Below are 12,265 nucleotides of genomic sequence, written 5' to 3'. Positions count from 1 at the left end.
TACGGTATTTATTTATAAATAGTCTGTAGGTATGTAAATATAATATAAATAATTTAATTTATAGTATTAATCCAGATTTATTTTATTAAGCTTAAACTTTGGCTTAAATACCAGTCTCTTAGCAGAAAGCAAAGAATTTACAACTAACATTACCTAAACTTTGATGACGAAACATGTAAAAATAAGGTAGTAAAATGTATTAAAACACTTTATTTATTAAACTAGCTGTTCAAAAGGATAAAGAAGAAAGAAATAACATTATTTACGGGAATAGATTGACTAGAAACCAAACGCAATGTTATGACATCAACTGACAGCCATAATTTTTTGACCAATTTACGTTTGCCGTTTTTTTCAACTCTTCCGATTGAGTCAGTACCAGATTGTAGTGCGTATCGCTTTGTGATACAGCTTAAATTAATTTGCAAGATAGCACATCTCATTTGCGGTGACAGCAAGAAGTTGTGTTTAAGACATACATAACCTATCTTCGTGCACTGGTGATAAGAAAATTTGTGAATAATATTGAGAAATATTCCATGAAAAATAACAATTTAAATATGAAGAATGGATGATTTGGAGAAGCATGCATCTTCGTACCGGCAGGACCAAGAAATATTGGACGGTAAGCGAGTTTTGCGTGTTATTCAATTTCGTAATTTGAAACCAAGTAGATTTGAAAAATTCTCAGAAGGAGCAACAGGTACCTTAGACTGTGACGCACTTTTTAGTATTCTGTGGCATTTGTTATGATTTGAATTTCAATTTTCAGGAAAAATACGTGTCAGTTGCTCCCTATTGCACTGTTGTTGCATGATTCCTGGTCGAAATCTAATTGCTTTTGTCAGTAACTTTCCTCTAAAATATATTAAAATTAATTTGTTTCTCCGGTGGTTGGCTACGGCTATTAGCATTTAATTTGCTTAATGAACTTTTGCCCCTTTTTAACTTACAAAAAAAAACAATTGTGGCACTTTTTTAAAATGTTAGACAAAAATTTGTTTTGTGAATATTGTTTTCTTATTGGAATCTTATTGGCATTTTATAATATTATATATTATTTTAGCCATATTTTATGCAATGCACCCTCATTAGCATTCCACATTATAAATAGTCTTGCTGTATTTTTTAATTTTAACCTTAAAAGTATGCTCTTAGTTACTTTGTAAATAACTTTTTTTAAGGCTATTTGTAATTTTTTTTGTACATCATTAATCAGCTCGGGGCATCAACATGACAGTGGAAGAGGTGGCAGGGCTCCCGACAGTGAAATACTCGGAGAAAGTGCTGTCCCTGCAGCTCAGTGAGGACGACCTCGCATTCCTCAAAGGGCTTCGGCGGCGGATCAAGAATCGAGTAAGATCTTACAATCCCATATTTCAGTGCATTGATTTAGATTTATTTATATAGCCTTTGCCAACAGGCACACAGATGCTGAAGACTGAATGGGAAAAAAAAAATGTATTATGATTTAAGTATTTTGTATGTTTGCATCTGAATAAAGAGGCTTAATAAATAAAAAATATAGCACTACCCGTGGACGACCCGTGCATTGTCCAGAAAAATAGCACTTCATTAAATGTGATAATGTACCAACAGCAGCGCCACCTACCTTGTCAAATCATCCAGGAACTATTTAAAATTTCATTTGAATTAATCCAGCCATTTAGAGGAGATTATTTAAGTATTAAGTAAAGTTATAAATAAATTTATGTGATTAAATAAAATGTCCAAGAAAATACTTTATGATTCTTAAAATTGCTTGTCTTTCTTATTTCAAAGACTATAACAATAACCAAATCTGAACAGTTATAAAACATACATGTCAGGTTTCGATGGGACACTTTAGGGTCTACACTATTTGACGTGGTTTGCATGGAGCGGGTGACCATCTATTGAACAACAGTACGAGCAGCGCTAACGGTGCGGAATCGCAGTGACGTGCCGTAAACGTCAGGACTTTACAGCATGCTCTACACCAAAAGTCGTGACTCCGCACCGTCTGCGTATTTTGAGCAGCGGTGTGGAGGGCGTGCGATAAAAACGGTTCGCATACGATGCGTTACTGCGATTCTGTACCGTCACCGTTTTTTTAAGCAGCGGTGTGGCTGCTCCTTAATGCATGCGCTCACACCGTAAGACAACTTTTGGTTATTAGATTGTCGGCTGCAAATTGATGTGCGTCTAACGCAGCGATTATCTTATCGCATAAAACGACCAAGCGCTTTAACGCTAAACGTAGAAAGTGTTTTTAAAAAGTTATATTGTTTGCAGTTGGCGTCACAAACAGCCGGCGGCGCAGCCTCGAGCACCTGCGGCGTCTGACGCGCGAGCTGCGCGCGGCGCGGGCGCGGCGCGACGACGCGCTGGCCGAGCGCCGCGCGCTGCTGAGGGAGCGGGACGCGGCAAGGGACCGCTGCCGGCTGCTGCGCGCCCACTGCTCCAAGGTTGGCATTTTAGAGCGTTTTCACATATAGGCGTTTTTGTCGAGCGACTGCAGCGCTTCTAATTCGCGCTGCAGTAGCGCGACTCGTATCCATACATATTTAAGGGGATCCCATGCCCCAATGACCTTCTATCTGAATTCCTTAATTTTGTAATGATTTTTGTAGCTTATTTTATTAACAACAACGGCATTAAGCAATATAGTATCCCATATTTACTTCAAAGTTCATTGTTTTCGAGGTATTTGGCATCAAAGTTGAACAATTTTAGGCCAAAAAACTGGTTTTCTGACCATAACTGTATTAATTAGTTTCAAATGAAAACCCTCGACCACTTTTTAGAGACGTCAACGACGAACCCAAATATGTAGATTTCGTATATGTTAGATCTTTCACTTCAATAGAGATACGAAATAAGTGTTTTTTTCAGACAATGTTTAAAAAAATCATACCAAATTAAGTATTCATTTTTTTCAAAATCCGGTAGACAAAAACGGAGACAAAAGATTGTAGAACCGATCGCCGTTTGACTTATAATTCTGTCTGTAGTGCAAAAGTAGGAGATACGATTCAAACTTGTCAAAATGAGCTTCTTGACAGTTCTAGACCACTAGACTTATTTTCTTCCTTTTAGTTTTTAAGGCAGTCGGGTTTTTTGATTTTTTAAATTTAATGTTTTTTATTTCACTGTGTTTTTTATACGTCATAATAAATACAACTGTAGCGCATAGTTTGTAACGGAGAAGCAAGGGAAAAATAGTACAATTTAGCGACAATTTGTAGTCCATGGCTTAAGGTGACGTCGCAGACCTAATATTACTCATAAATATACTATTTACTCATAAAATATTTTTGCATAACTTCTCAGGTCCTCAACGAGCGCTCGGACCCGTCACCGATCCCCGACATCGACGCTCTAGAATCTCATGCCCCCTCCAAAGAGCCCATCAGGAACCCCCCCGACTCCCCCGCCCTCTCAGAGAGCTACCGAGACGACACCTTCGAATGCCGACTCGGCAAGCTTGTGCAGAAAAGCGTGAATCACATATTCGACAAGAAAAAAGTCTCCGCCAAAACAGTGTTTCTAGAAGACAGTGGCGACGGTGTTGGGTGTAAAGGGGAGTTCGACGGGGGCATGGAGTGTAAAAGGGAGTTCGACGACGGCGTTGGGTGTAAAAGGGAGTTCGACGACGGCGTGGGGTGTAAAAGGGAGTTCGACGGAGGAGTGAAGTTGGAGGATAGTGGGGCGTTCGATGGCGTGTTGAAAGAGGAAAATGGGGGGGTTTTGGATTTGTGTATCAAGGAGAAGAGGAGGAGTCATGGGAGGAAGCAGTCGGCGCCGCGGAGGATTGCTTATGTGGCGGATTATAATGGTGAGTGACTGTATTTGGATTCATGATCATCCCAGTCTATATACGTCCCACTGCTGGGCACAGGTCTCCTCTCAGAATGAGAGGGCTTGGGCCGTAGTTCCCACGCGGGCCCAGTGCGGATTGGAAACTTTACACACACCACACAAGAAACCTTAACAGTTTCGCCACGTCCATCCGTGTGTCCACAGCTTAGCATTAGTCTCAAAGCAATATTAAAACCAGGACTGAGTTAATCCCAAGGGCCAAAGTTACCCTTCAGGGTCAAAGTAACCCGAACCTATGGTACCAGTTTTTTTTAAGTAGTGATGATGAATATAATCTACAACTACTTCCTTTACAGCAGTGTTTTTCAACCTTTTTAATGACTCACCCCCTTTAGTTTGAAGAAATATTTCGCGACCCCCCCACCCGTTGCTTTTTTTTTCATGTATTTTATTTTATTTTGTGACAAATAGTGAACATTTTCTTAATAAATATTTTTAAACTTATTTTTTTTTACTGAAGTAGTTTTCCCAGTAACTAATAGGGCTTCGCGACCCACACGTTGAAAAACACTGCTTTACAGGTTTTAATGCTGCGTCATATATCTAAAAAAAATTTTTTTTTTTTTTCAGATGTAGTTCTCGATTTGAAGATAAAGAAAGAGAATCAGTGATATTTGTGAGAGAAGAAATCGGAAATGCCCTTTACACACAGACCAAAAATATTCTATACTTTAACAGTTATGTAATGATTAAATGTGTCCAATTAACCTAAAATAGATTTATGGTTACGATTTACGAAAATACAGTAATTCTATTTTACCAATAACCTTTCAAGATGTATTTAACTGACTGTTAAAATAAAAACTGAGGGAAATGTCCGGTTTGCAGAGTCATATCGATTGTGCACTCAAGGAATTTTACTTAATTAAATACGTAATAACTATAAGGGTTCCGTTTCGACATCGGAACCCTAAAAACTGCTATACCTATACATTCGTAAAAGTACAAATAATATAAAACAATATCATAATTGGTGTGAAGTGCACCACCGCCCGCAGCCGCCCGCTGCCAGCAGCCACACAACACCGCGACCAGACTAGCGTCCCGCCAGCTTCATTTCCTGTTTTTTTTTTTTTTTTATTTTATTTCATGTAATGTTTGAGAAAAGCACTATACAAGCCTCGGCCGGAACTTGGGGTTGCCGGCCTCGCATCCCTATCTATATCTGCTTGGCCGGCAACCCCCTACTTCCCGGCCTCTACAGTAATGAAGTATTTCTTTAATAATGTTCAATTTTAAAAAGTAATAGGATCGAATAATTTTACTAGGTAGGTTCCTAAACAATTTTATTGCACGTCCCTAATGAGGGCTATCGCGAATGAATTCGCCGCTAGAGGCGCTAGTGTAGCGTGAGGTCTCCGAAATGTCAAATCTCATAGCTTTTGGGTGAGCTACGCGGGTTTATTTATAATTAGAATTTTTTTGTGAATATTTTGCATTACCTGAAATTAATTATGGCAATTATGCGTTACGGGGCAATGAATGTCTGGATTTTGAGACAGTTTTGCCTTTTGGAAACTTTTGCCCTCCCTTTTTTTTCGAACAAAACGGGACTAAGCAACACTGTGGTTGCTGGATATTTTTATGGTACGGTTTTATGGTGTTTTAAATATGATTTTAATCTAAATTTTGTTTTAACGCCCGTAATAACAGACTCTGAAAGCCACACTTAAAAACCTCACGCAACAGTGCGCCATCTAGTGAGACAAAAAACGATAGCCCTCATTGCGCCCCTGGCGTAATCGCCAATGCTAATGCAGGCGAGATCGGCTTTCTTCGGGCATGTTCGGCCATTTTCGTCAGCGCTAGATGCGCCGCGCGTTTGGTTCCTAACAGTTAGTCTAGTGCCGTAAGGTACATAGATGTCAATGTTACCATCTGATAAAAAATTGTGTCAGATTTTTTAATGAAATAAAAATAAAGCGTCAGTCAGTCAAATATGTCTTGTATTGTATCTACAGATTACACGTTCATAGTATTTATAACTTAATCCAGAGTATTTCAGCAGGTAATAAGTCAGTTTGTATGTTCACTCCAACAACATCAACATCGAAAATATGTTAAAGATTTTTCAAACGGAATTTAAAAAAATCTGCAAAAGCTAGGCTGCGTTTCTACCAGAGATGTGCAAGGATGTATTGCGAGGAATGTCTCTTTCATTGACCTATAGAGACGCTTCATTTACCTCGCCTCGCACAGCACATCTCTAGTGGAAACAGCTGAGCGGAGCGAGGCGAGGTAAATGTAGCGTTTCTATTCCTTCATGAAAAACATATTTCTCGCAACACACCCTCGCTCATCTCTGGTAGATTGTCCATCCATTTGCTGAAATAATCTGGATTTTGTGCCAATATTTTAAAAGCAAGTGCCTGCATTGTGAGGTACAAATTGTATTTACACTACAAAATGGCGTCCTTTTGTATACTTGAATTTATTCAATGTTTTAGACAATCGCGGTCATTACTAATTTTATGGTATAAATCCGGGTTCTGCACCATGTCAGTCAACTGTGCCAAAATATCGAACTTCTCTAAAATCAAGGTACGCGGTACAAAACCCGAATTTATATCATAAAACTTGAATTTATTGCTGCTAATACGTTTATCCTCAATTAAGTTAGTTAAGTTGCCCAGTCAGTCACAAATATGTTAGCAACTTAACACTTTACAGTTGAGTGTAGTATAGATAGGTATACAAGTCTTGTATATTTTATTTATATTATAAGTCTTTGATCGGACAGCATGTAAATTACAAGAATGTATAAATGTATTTCATCACTTCTTTCCTTCTCTTTTATTCATAGATTTCTCGTTTTCTTATTTTTTGCATGTCCGTTTGCCAGGTGGCAAATGCCTCCTCCAATCTTCTCCATTCTCGTCTCTCTATAGCCACTCTATTTCATGATATTCCTGCGACCTGTCTTATATCGTCATCCCACCTTCCTTGTGGTCTTCCCCTTTTTCTTTTTCCACTTCTCGGGTACCATTGCGTAACTATTTTGCTCCATGTTTCTTTTCCTCTCAGTATGTGACCTGCGCATTTCTATTTTTGCCTTCTTATTTTCCGCGATTTATCTTCGACTTTAGTCATGTGTCTGATGTGGCTGTTTCTTACTTTGTCTGTTTTTTTTATTCCTATCATGCTTCTTTCCCTGGCGCGTTGGCATATAGAAAGTTTACTTGTTATGTTCTTTGTTAGAGCCCATGTTTCGCTACCATATACCAATACCGGCAGGACGCATGCATTAAATACTTTGGTTTTAGTTGTTTAGGATTGTAACCACTGATGTATTAAACTGATTGTAACTTTATTTTTCTTAATACTTTCGCCTGGCAACATTATCGTTTAGATTTGAATTAAAAAGTAAAATCACTTGTCACTTCCTTTTTCGAACTTCGGAAAGTCTGTCGTGTCTTATGTCGGCGCGTTGCCGCGCAAATTATATCGTACCTAGATTTCGTGTCGTTGTCGTTTAAATATATTGAATTTTATGTAAACTACGTGTGGACGCTCGAAGAAGGCTTATCCGTTGAAAGAAGTACTGTCCTTGCTGTATCTTAGTAGTTCTGCTGGTTAACGGTAACCTTGTCGGAGGTAAGTTCGAATGAGCCGAAGATCGAGGGAGCCTGCGCCAGCTACTACAGCTAAGGTCTGCACCATCATCAGCAGACGTCTCGGTGAGTACTTCAACCACAGGTCTCAGCCTTTATCCAGTTATTTGCCACACTGTAGTTCGTATTTCTCGTCCTACAGTTCACTTAATTAAACCCCAAACATAGTTGTTATGTGTAGATTTTTGTCTACTATTATTTCCTTTAAACCCCAATACTTTTTCCAGCTGCTTGCAATTCTTCTTTCAACTTCTTTGTTTATATTATTTTTTGGAGACATCAGTTGACCGAGATATATGTATTCTTCAGCATAGGTGATCTGAGTCTTCTCTACTGATACTGGATCTTTATTACCGTTGGTCATAATTTTTGTTTTTTCTGGATTTAGCTTCAGCCCGGTCTTTGCGCTCTCAGATGCTAGATCGTTGATCATCTTGTTTAAATCTGCTGACGTTTTTGCGAATAGCACAATATCATCTGCAAATCGTAAGTAGGTTAATTTGCGCCCATCTATAGTTATGCCTAGGTCTTCCCATTCGAGATTCCTGAAGATCCTCTCGAATACAGCTAGGAACAGTGCTGGCGAGAGAGGATCACCTTGTCTTACTTCTTTTTGTATTTGAAACGTGTTGCCTTTCTTTTCTAGTTGGATGCATGCTGTGCTGTTTATGTAGACATTTTTTGTAAGTCTTACACTTGTGTTCTATTCCCGTATCTTTTGGCGCTGTCACAAGTCTTGTATACAACTCATTAAATGTTTACAAGTCGTTTACCACCGTATTAGCGTGAAACATTTTTTTAGGGGTTTTGAAAGAAAAATCGTGCAAGTTGCATTACATTGCGGCGCTCGATTGACCACTACAAACTCGTTGGCTTTACGGCCTCGCAATGTAATGCAACTTGCACGATTTGTCTTGCAAGTCTAAACTCGGCTTAACAGCAGCAGTCCATCCGCAAGAAAAAACAATGCTTAGGTGTTAACATATTTTTGACGTTGACTTTCCATGTAACCTTGTATTTAGATGTACTTTATTTTTAACGTTTTATCAGTGTTCTTGTTAAAAATAATTCGGAACGATTAACAAAATTTGTTAGGATAATTTCCAAAAGCATATCATTTTTTAAGTTCAGAATGTCATAATGTATGGCAGAACCATAACATTTATCGAAGTATACATGCATGGATGAGTGGGACTGAGAATATAACAAAAAAGATTTTTTGGTAACACAGTGGACATTGTTATTGAAGGGACATGAAGACTGGTAACGCAGTGGATATTATTATTGAGGCGACATGGGGACTGGTAACGCAGTGATAATGAGTTAGACACCAAATGTGACTTTTTTGTCATAAAGAAGCCCATAATGAGTATATATCGTATCGCCTAAAGTTGATTATTTTAATATTAATGTTTGCCCTATTGTCAATTGTCCTAATTTGTTAATTAGGTGTATCGAAACCATCGAATTTTCAGGAATTTTACAAAATAAACCTGACCTTCCCATTCTAAGTAGCCGTTGGTGGCCTCATCCAGCCGGTAGCTGCCACTGGTGGCGGCGTGTAGTGGTTTTACTGAACCACTAGTGGTCGCGTTTAGTGCCAGCGGGGGCCCTAAAACTCGAGTGTCGAATCTGTTAAGTAATTGTTGGCCCAGCGACCTGTCACCAGTGTGTAAATGTATCTTATAACCCAACCAAAAAAAAGTTGGAAAACCCCCGACTTTGTCACTTCAAAGTTCTTCAGTTCGGCAGCACCGATTTTGATGAAACATAAACTCAAACAAACTCAAACTCACAACATTTACTGACAAGAAAAACACACTACATCACAACAAAAACACAGTAAAAACATAAATAGGAGAAGAGAGGAAAATAAGAGATATTGTGCTGTAGTGTGATGCCAAAAGGACTCAGCTCAGCATGTGCCGTAGCCCTGTAACCAGAGCTACAACACACACTTGGAGCTGGAACATGTCTAAGAACCATCGCTAGAAAACCTGCTTTCAAATAAAAAAACCGCATTCAAATCGGTCCACCCGTTTAAGAGCTATACGGTGCCACTGACAGACACACAGACAGACAGACACATATAGCGGTCAAACTTGTAACACCTCTCTTTGTGCGTCGGGGGTTAAAAATACTGAATGTTATGAATTAAGGTTTTCTAATTAAAGCTAAGTTTAGACTAGACACTTTACGCGGTATAACTCTGTATTAATGCGGTTGATACGCGTACGGACTGGGACACTTCGCGTATACACATACACTGAGTGTACCTACCGTGAAAAGTGCGGGAGTCTGATTGAGCCTTAACAACTCTAGATTTAACAACTTAAATATAGTTCTGAAATATTTTTTACAAGAACAACTGTATTTTACAAATCAAATCTGTGTAAAGCATTGTTAACTAGTTTAAGTGTATCACGATCGGCCATTTTTATTTTTATCTCAACTAATTTATGTTGGAGGTAGTTTAACAGAACTGGAAATCAGACGGCTGAAGCTCAGAAATGCGGGCAGCAGTTGATATCTAGATAGAGGATGCAAAGCAGTTTCTTGTAAAGTAAAACCGGTTTTTAAACAAGGTAACGAAATATTTTCTTTGCAACTTTTACAAGGTTGTCTGTAATTGTATTTCTGTGGAATGTTTCATTCTTAATGAATCAATCAAACTTGTTTTTTAATTTAACTAGCCAGTTTTTGCTCTGCTCTAGGGTTGTTTTTTGTCAAAAAAAGGGACCATAAATGAAAACGTTAAGTACGTATTTTTGTACAAAATTGTCAAATTTGGATAATTGGTTTTGCTTTTAAATCAATGCCACAATGGAAATGCAATAAAAACCGGCCAAGAGCGTGTCGGACACGCCCGAAAAAGGGTTCCGTAGCCATTACGAAAAAAATAAGTAATATTTTCTAAGGATTTCGTATTTTGTACGGAATATTCCAAGTTTAGGTATATTTTATACCTTAGGTTGCTATTTACTCTTAAACTACTAATAATTCTCAAGAAAATAACTGTTATAGTTTTCTTTGTAAGTTTTGATATACTTACTACCATCCTGAATTTTTTCAAATTTCTCCGCTTGCCGGTTTAGATTTTAGAGGTCGGGTCGGGGTCGATTTTTATGAAAATTTGCACTAAAGTTGAATATTTTGCAAACAAATCACTGAATCGAAAAACGTTTTAGCAACCCCCTAATGGTTTTAAATGACCTATCCAACGATACCCCACACTACAAGATTGACCGAGAAAAAAAATTACCCCCACTTTACGTCTATGAGAGGTACTCTAAAAAAATTTTTTTTTTATTGTACCATTTTGTTTTGTAGGCATATTCGTGCAAAATTACAGCTTTTTATTCTAGCATTGATGGTCCCTGAGCAAAGCCGCGGACGGACAGACAGACATGGCGAACTGTAAGGGTTCCGTTTTTGCCATTTTGGCTACGGAACCCTGGAAAGGGCAAAAATAATTATTATTTTCAAAGCAAAAATTATCGAAGCAAGCTATTATATTGTGAGTTTTTAAAACTTTAGTGTGAAGCTATACAAATTGTCTGACAAAAATATACAAATATATGTTATACAAAGTGTATCGAGTAGGATTATACAAATGTAGCGTAATGGACTAAATTGTGTATAAAATGAACTATTACGTGATGTTGAGTTTTTAATAAATAATTTTAGTTACCCAATGGCGCGTTTTATTCATATGACATCATATAGATATGTGGTAGTAATAAACTCGAAACCAAAGGGCTGGCAGCTATGTTGATATTATAAATGAGAAAGCTCGTGCAGGTGTTTGTATGTTATGTTTGTTACTGAATCACGCAATAACGGCTCAACAGATTTGGATATTTAGTGCACAGCTGGGCTATTACGAAACTCGTAACTCGAAGTTCGTGTCGTGCTGTCCCTCTGACACTTACACTATTTAATACGAGAGCGAGAGGGACCGCACGACACGAACTTCGAATTTCGAGTTTCGTAGTAGCCCTGCAGCACAGATAAACTATACATACAGGGTGGAAAAATGTATGGACTCTGGAGGAAAACTGCCTTATATCCTTCGGTTAGCTCAAAAAACAATTTTTTTTTAAAGAAACTGATCTGCATTACAAGATTATCTAAAATTCGCTTGTCTCACCGGGAGTTGAACCAGACAAAAATTTCAAAATTTAAACATACGCTTTTTTAACCGTGAAACCGTGGAAAAAATAAAAACATTGGAACATAGAACCTCCTCTGTTTTCGAAGTCGGTTAAAAATAACCAATACGAAGTTTTAAGTCCCTATGGGCCAAAGCTATGGGCTAATGTGACAAATCGTCATTACTTTCAAAAAATCTCTTACTTATCTAAAATCAATTTGTCAACAAAATTTAACCTAGACGTAATGTTTATAAAGTTCACTCAGTAAATTATCTACTTCGAGGTACGAGATTTTTTTAAAGTAGTGACGAAATTTGTACGTCGCCAGTTTCAAAATAAATAATAAAAAAAGTTTTGCAACTATAAATCCAATGTATCTATGTTAGTAACTAAGCTGGATGTTGCTAAAAGCGTCATCTAGGTGTTAAACTTATAACTAAGCGGATAACTGAATTAAGAGACCTCTATTGTTGAGTAGCTGAAACATCTGCACTCATGTCTACAGAAATAAAGAAGCAAAGATCATAATTATCAGTAGTTAAGTGTATAGCTAGTGTTCATTTATTTTATTTATTGATTGCGTTTTTTTTATTATTTGTATTAAAAAAAACACATGTTTTTTTTATCCTGCGGTATCCC

General features: G+C 37.8%; 1 protein-coding gene across 1 annotated transcript; it reads left to right on the top strand.

Annotated features, from left to right (window-relative positions):
- The first annotated feature begins 363 nt into the window (after positions 1-363).
- Positions 364-11,159, top strand: LOC141444927 (uncharacterized). Its single transcript, XM_074110700.1, has 5 exons — positions 364-625; positions 1,220-1,382; positions 2,291-2,447; positions 3,313-3,817; positions 4,432-11,159. The coding sequence occupies exons 1-5, from the start codon at positions 568-570 to the stop codon at positions 4,470-4,472; spliced, it is 924 nt and encodes a 307-aa protein (XP_073966801.1). The 5' UTR covers positions 364-567; the 3' UTR covers positions 4,473-11,159.
- The last annotated feature ends 1,106 nt before the right edge of the window (positions 11,160-12,265 follow it).

Source organism: Choristoneura fumiferana, chromosome 30 (assembly GCF_025370935.1).
Source record: "Choristoneura fumiferana chromosome 30, NRCan_CFum_1, whole genome shotgun sequence".
Classification (NCBI taxonomy): domain Eukaryota; kingdom Metazoa; phylum Arthropoda; class Insecta; order Lepidoptera; family Tortricidae; genus Choristoneura; species Choristoneura fumiferana.
Note: the sequence above shows the minus strand (reverse complement) of the source record. Positions and strands in the feature narration are given on the sequence as shown.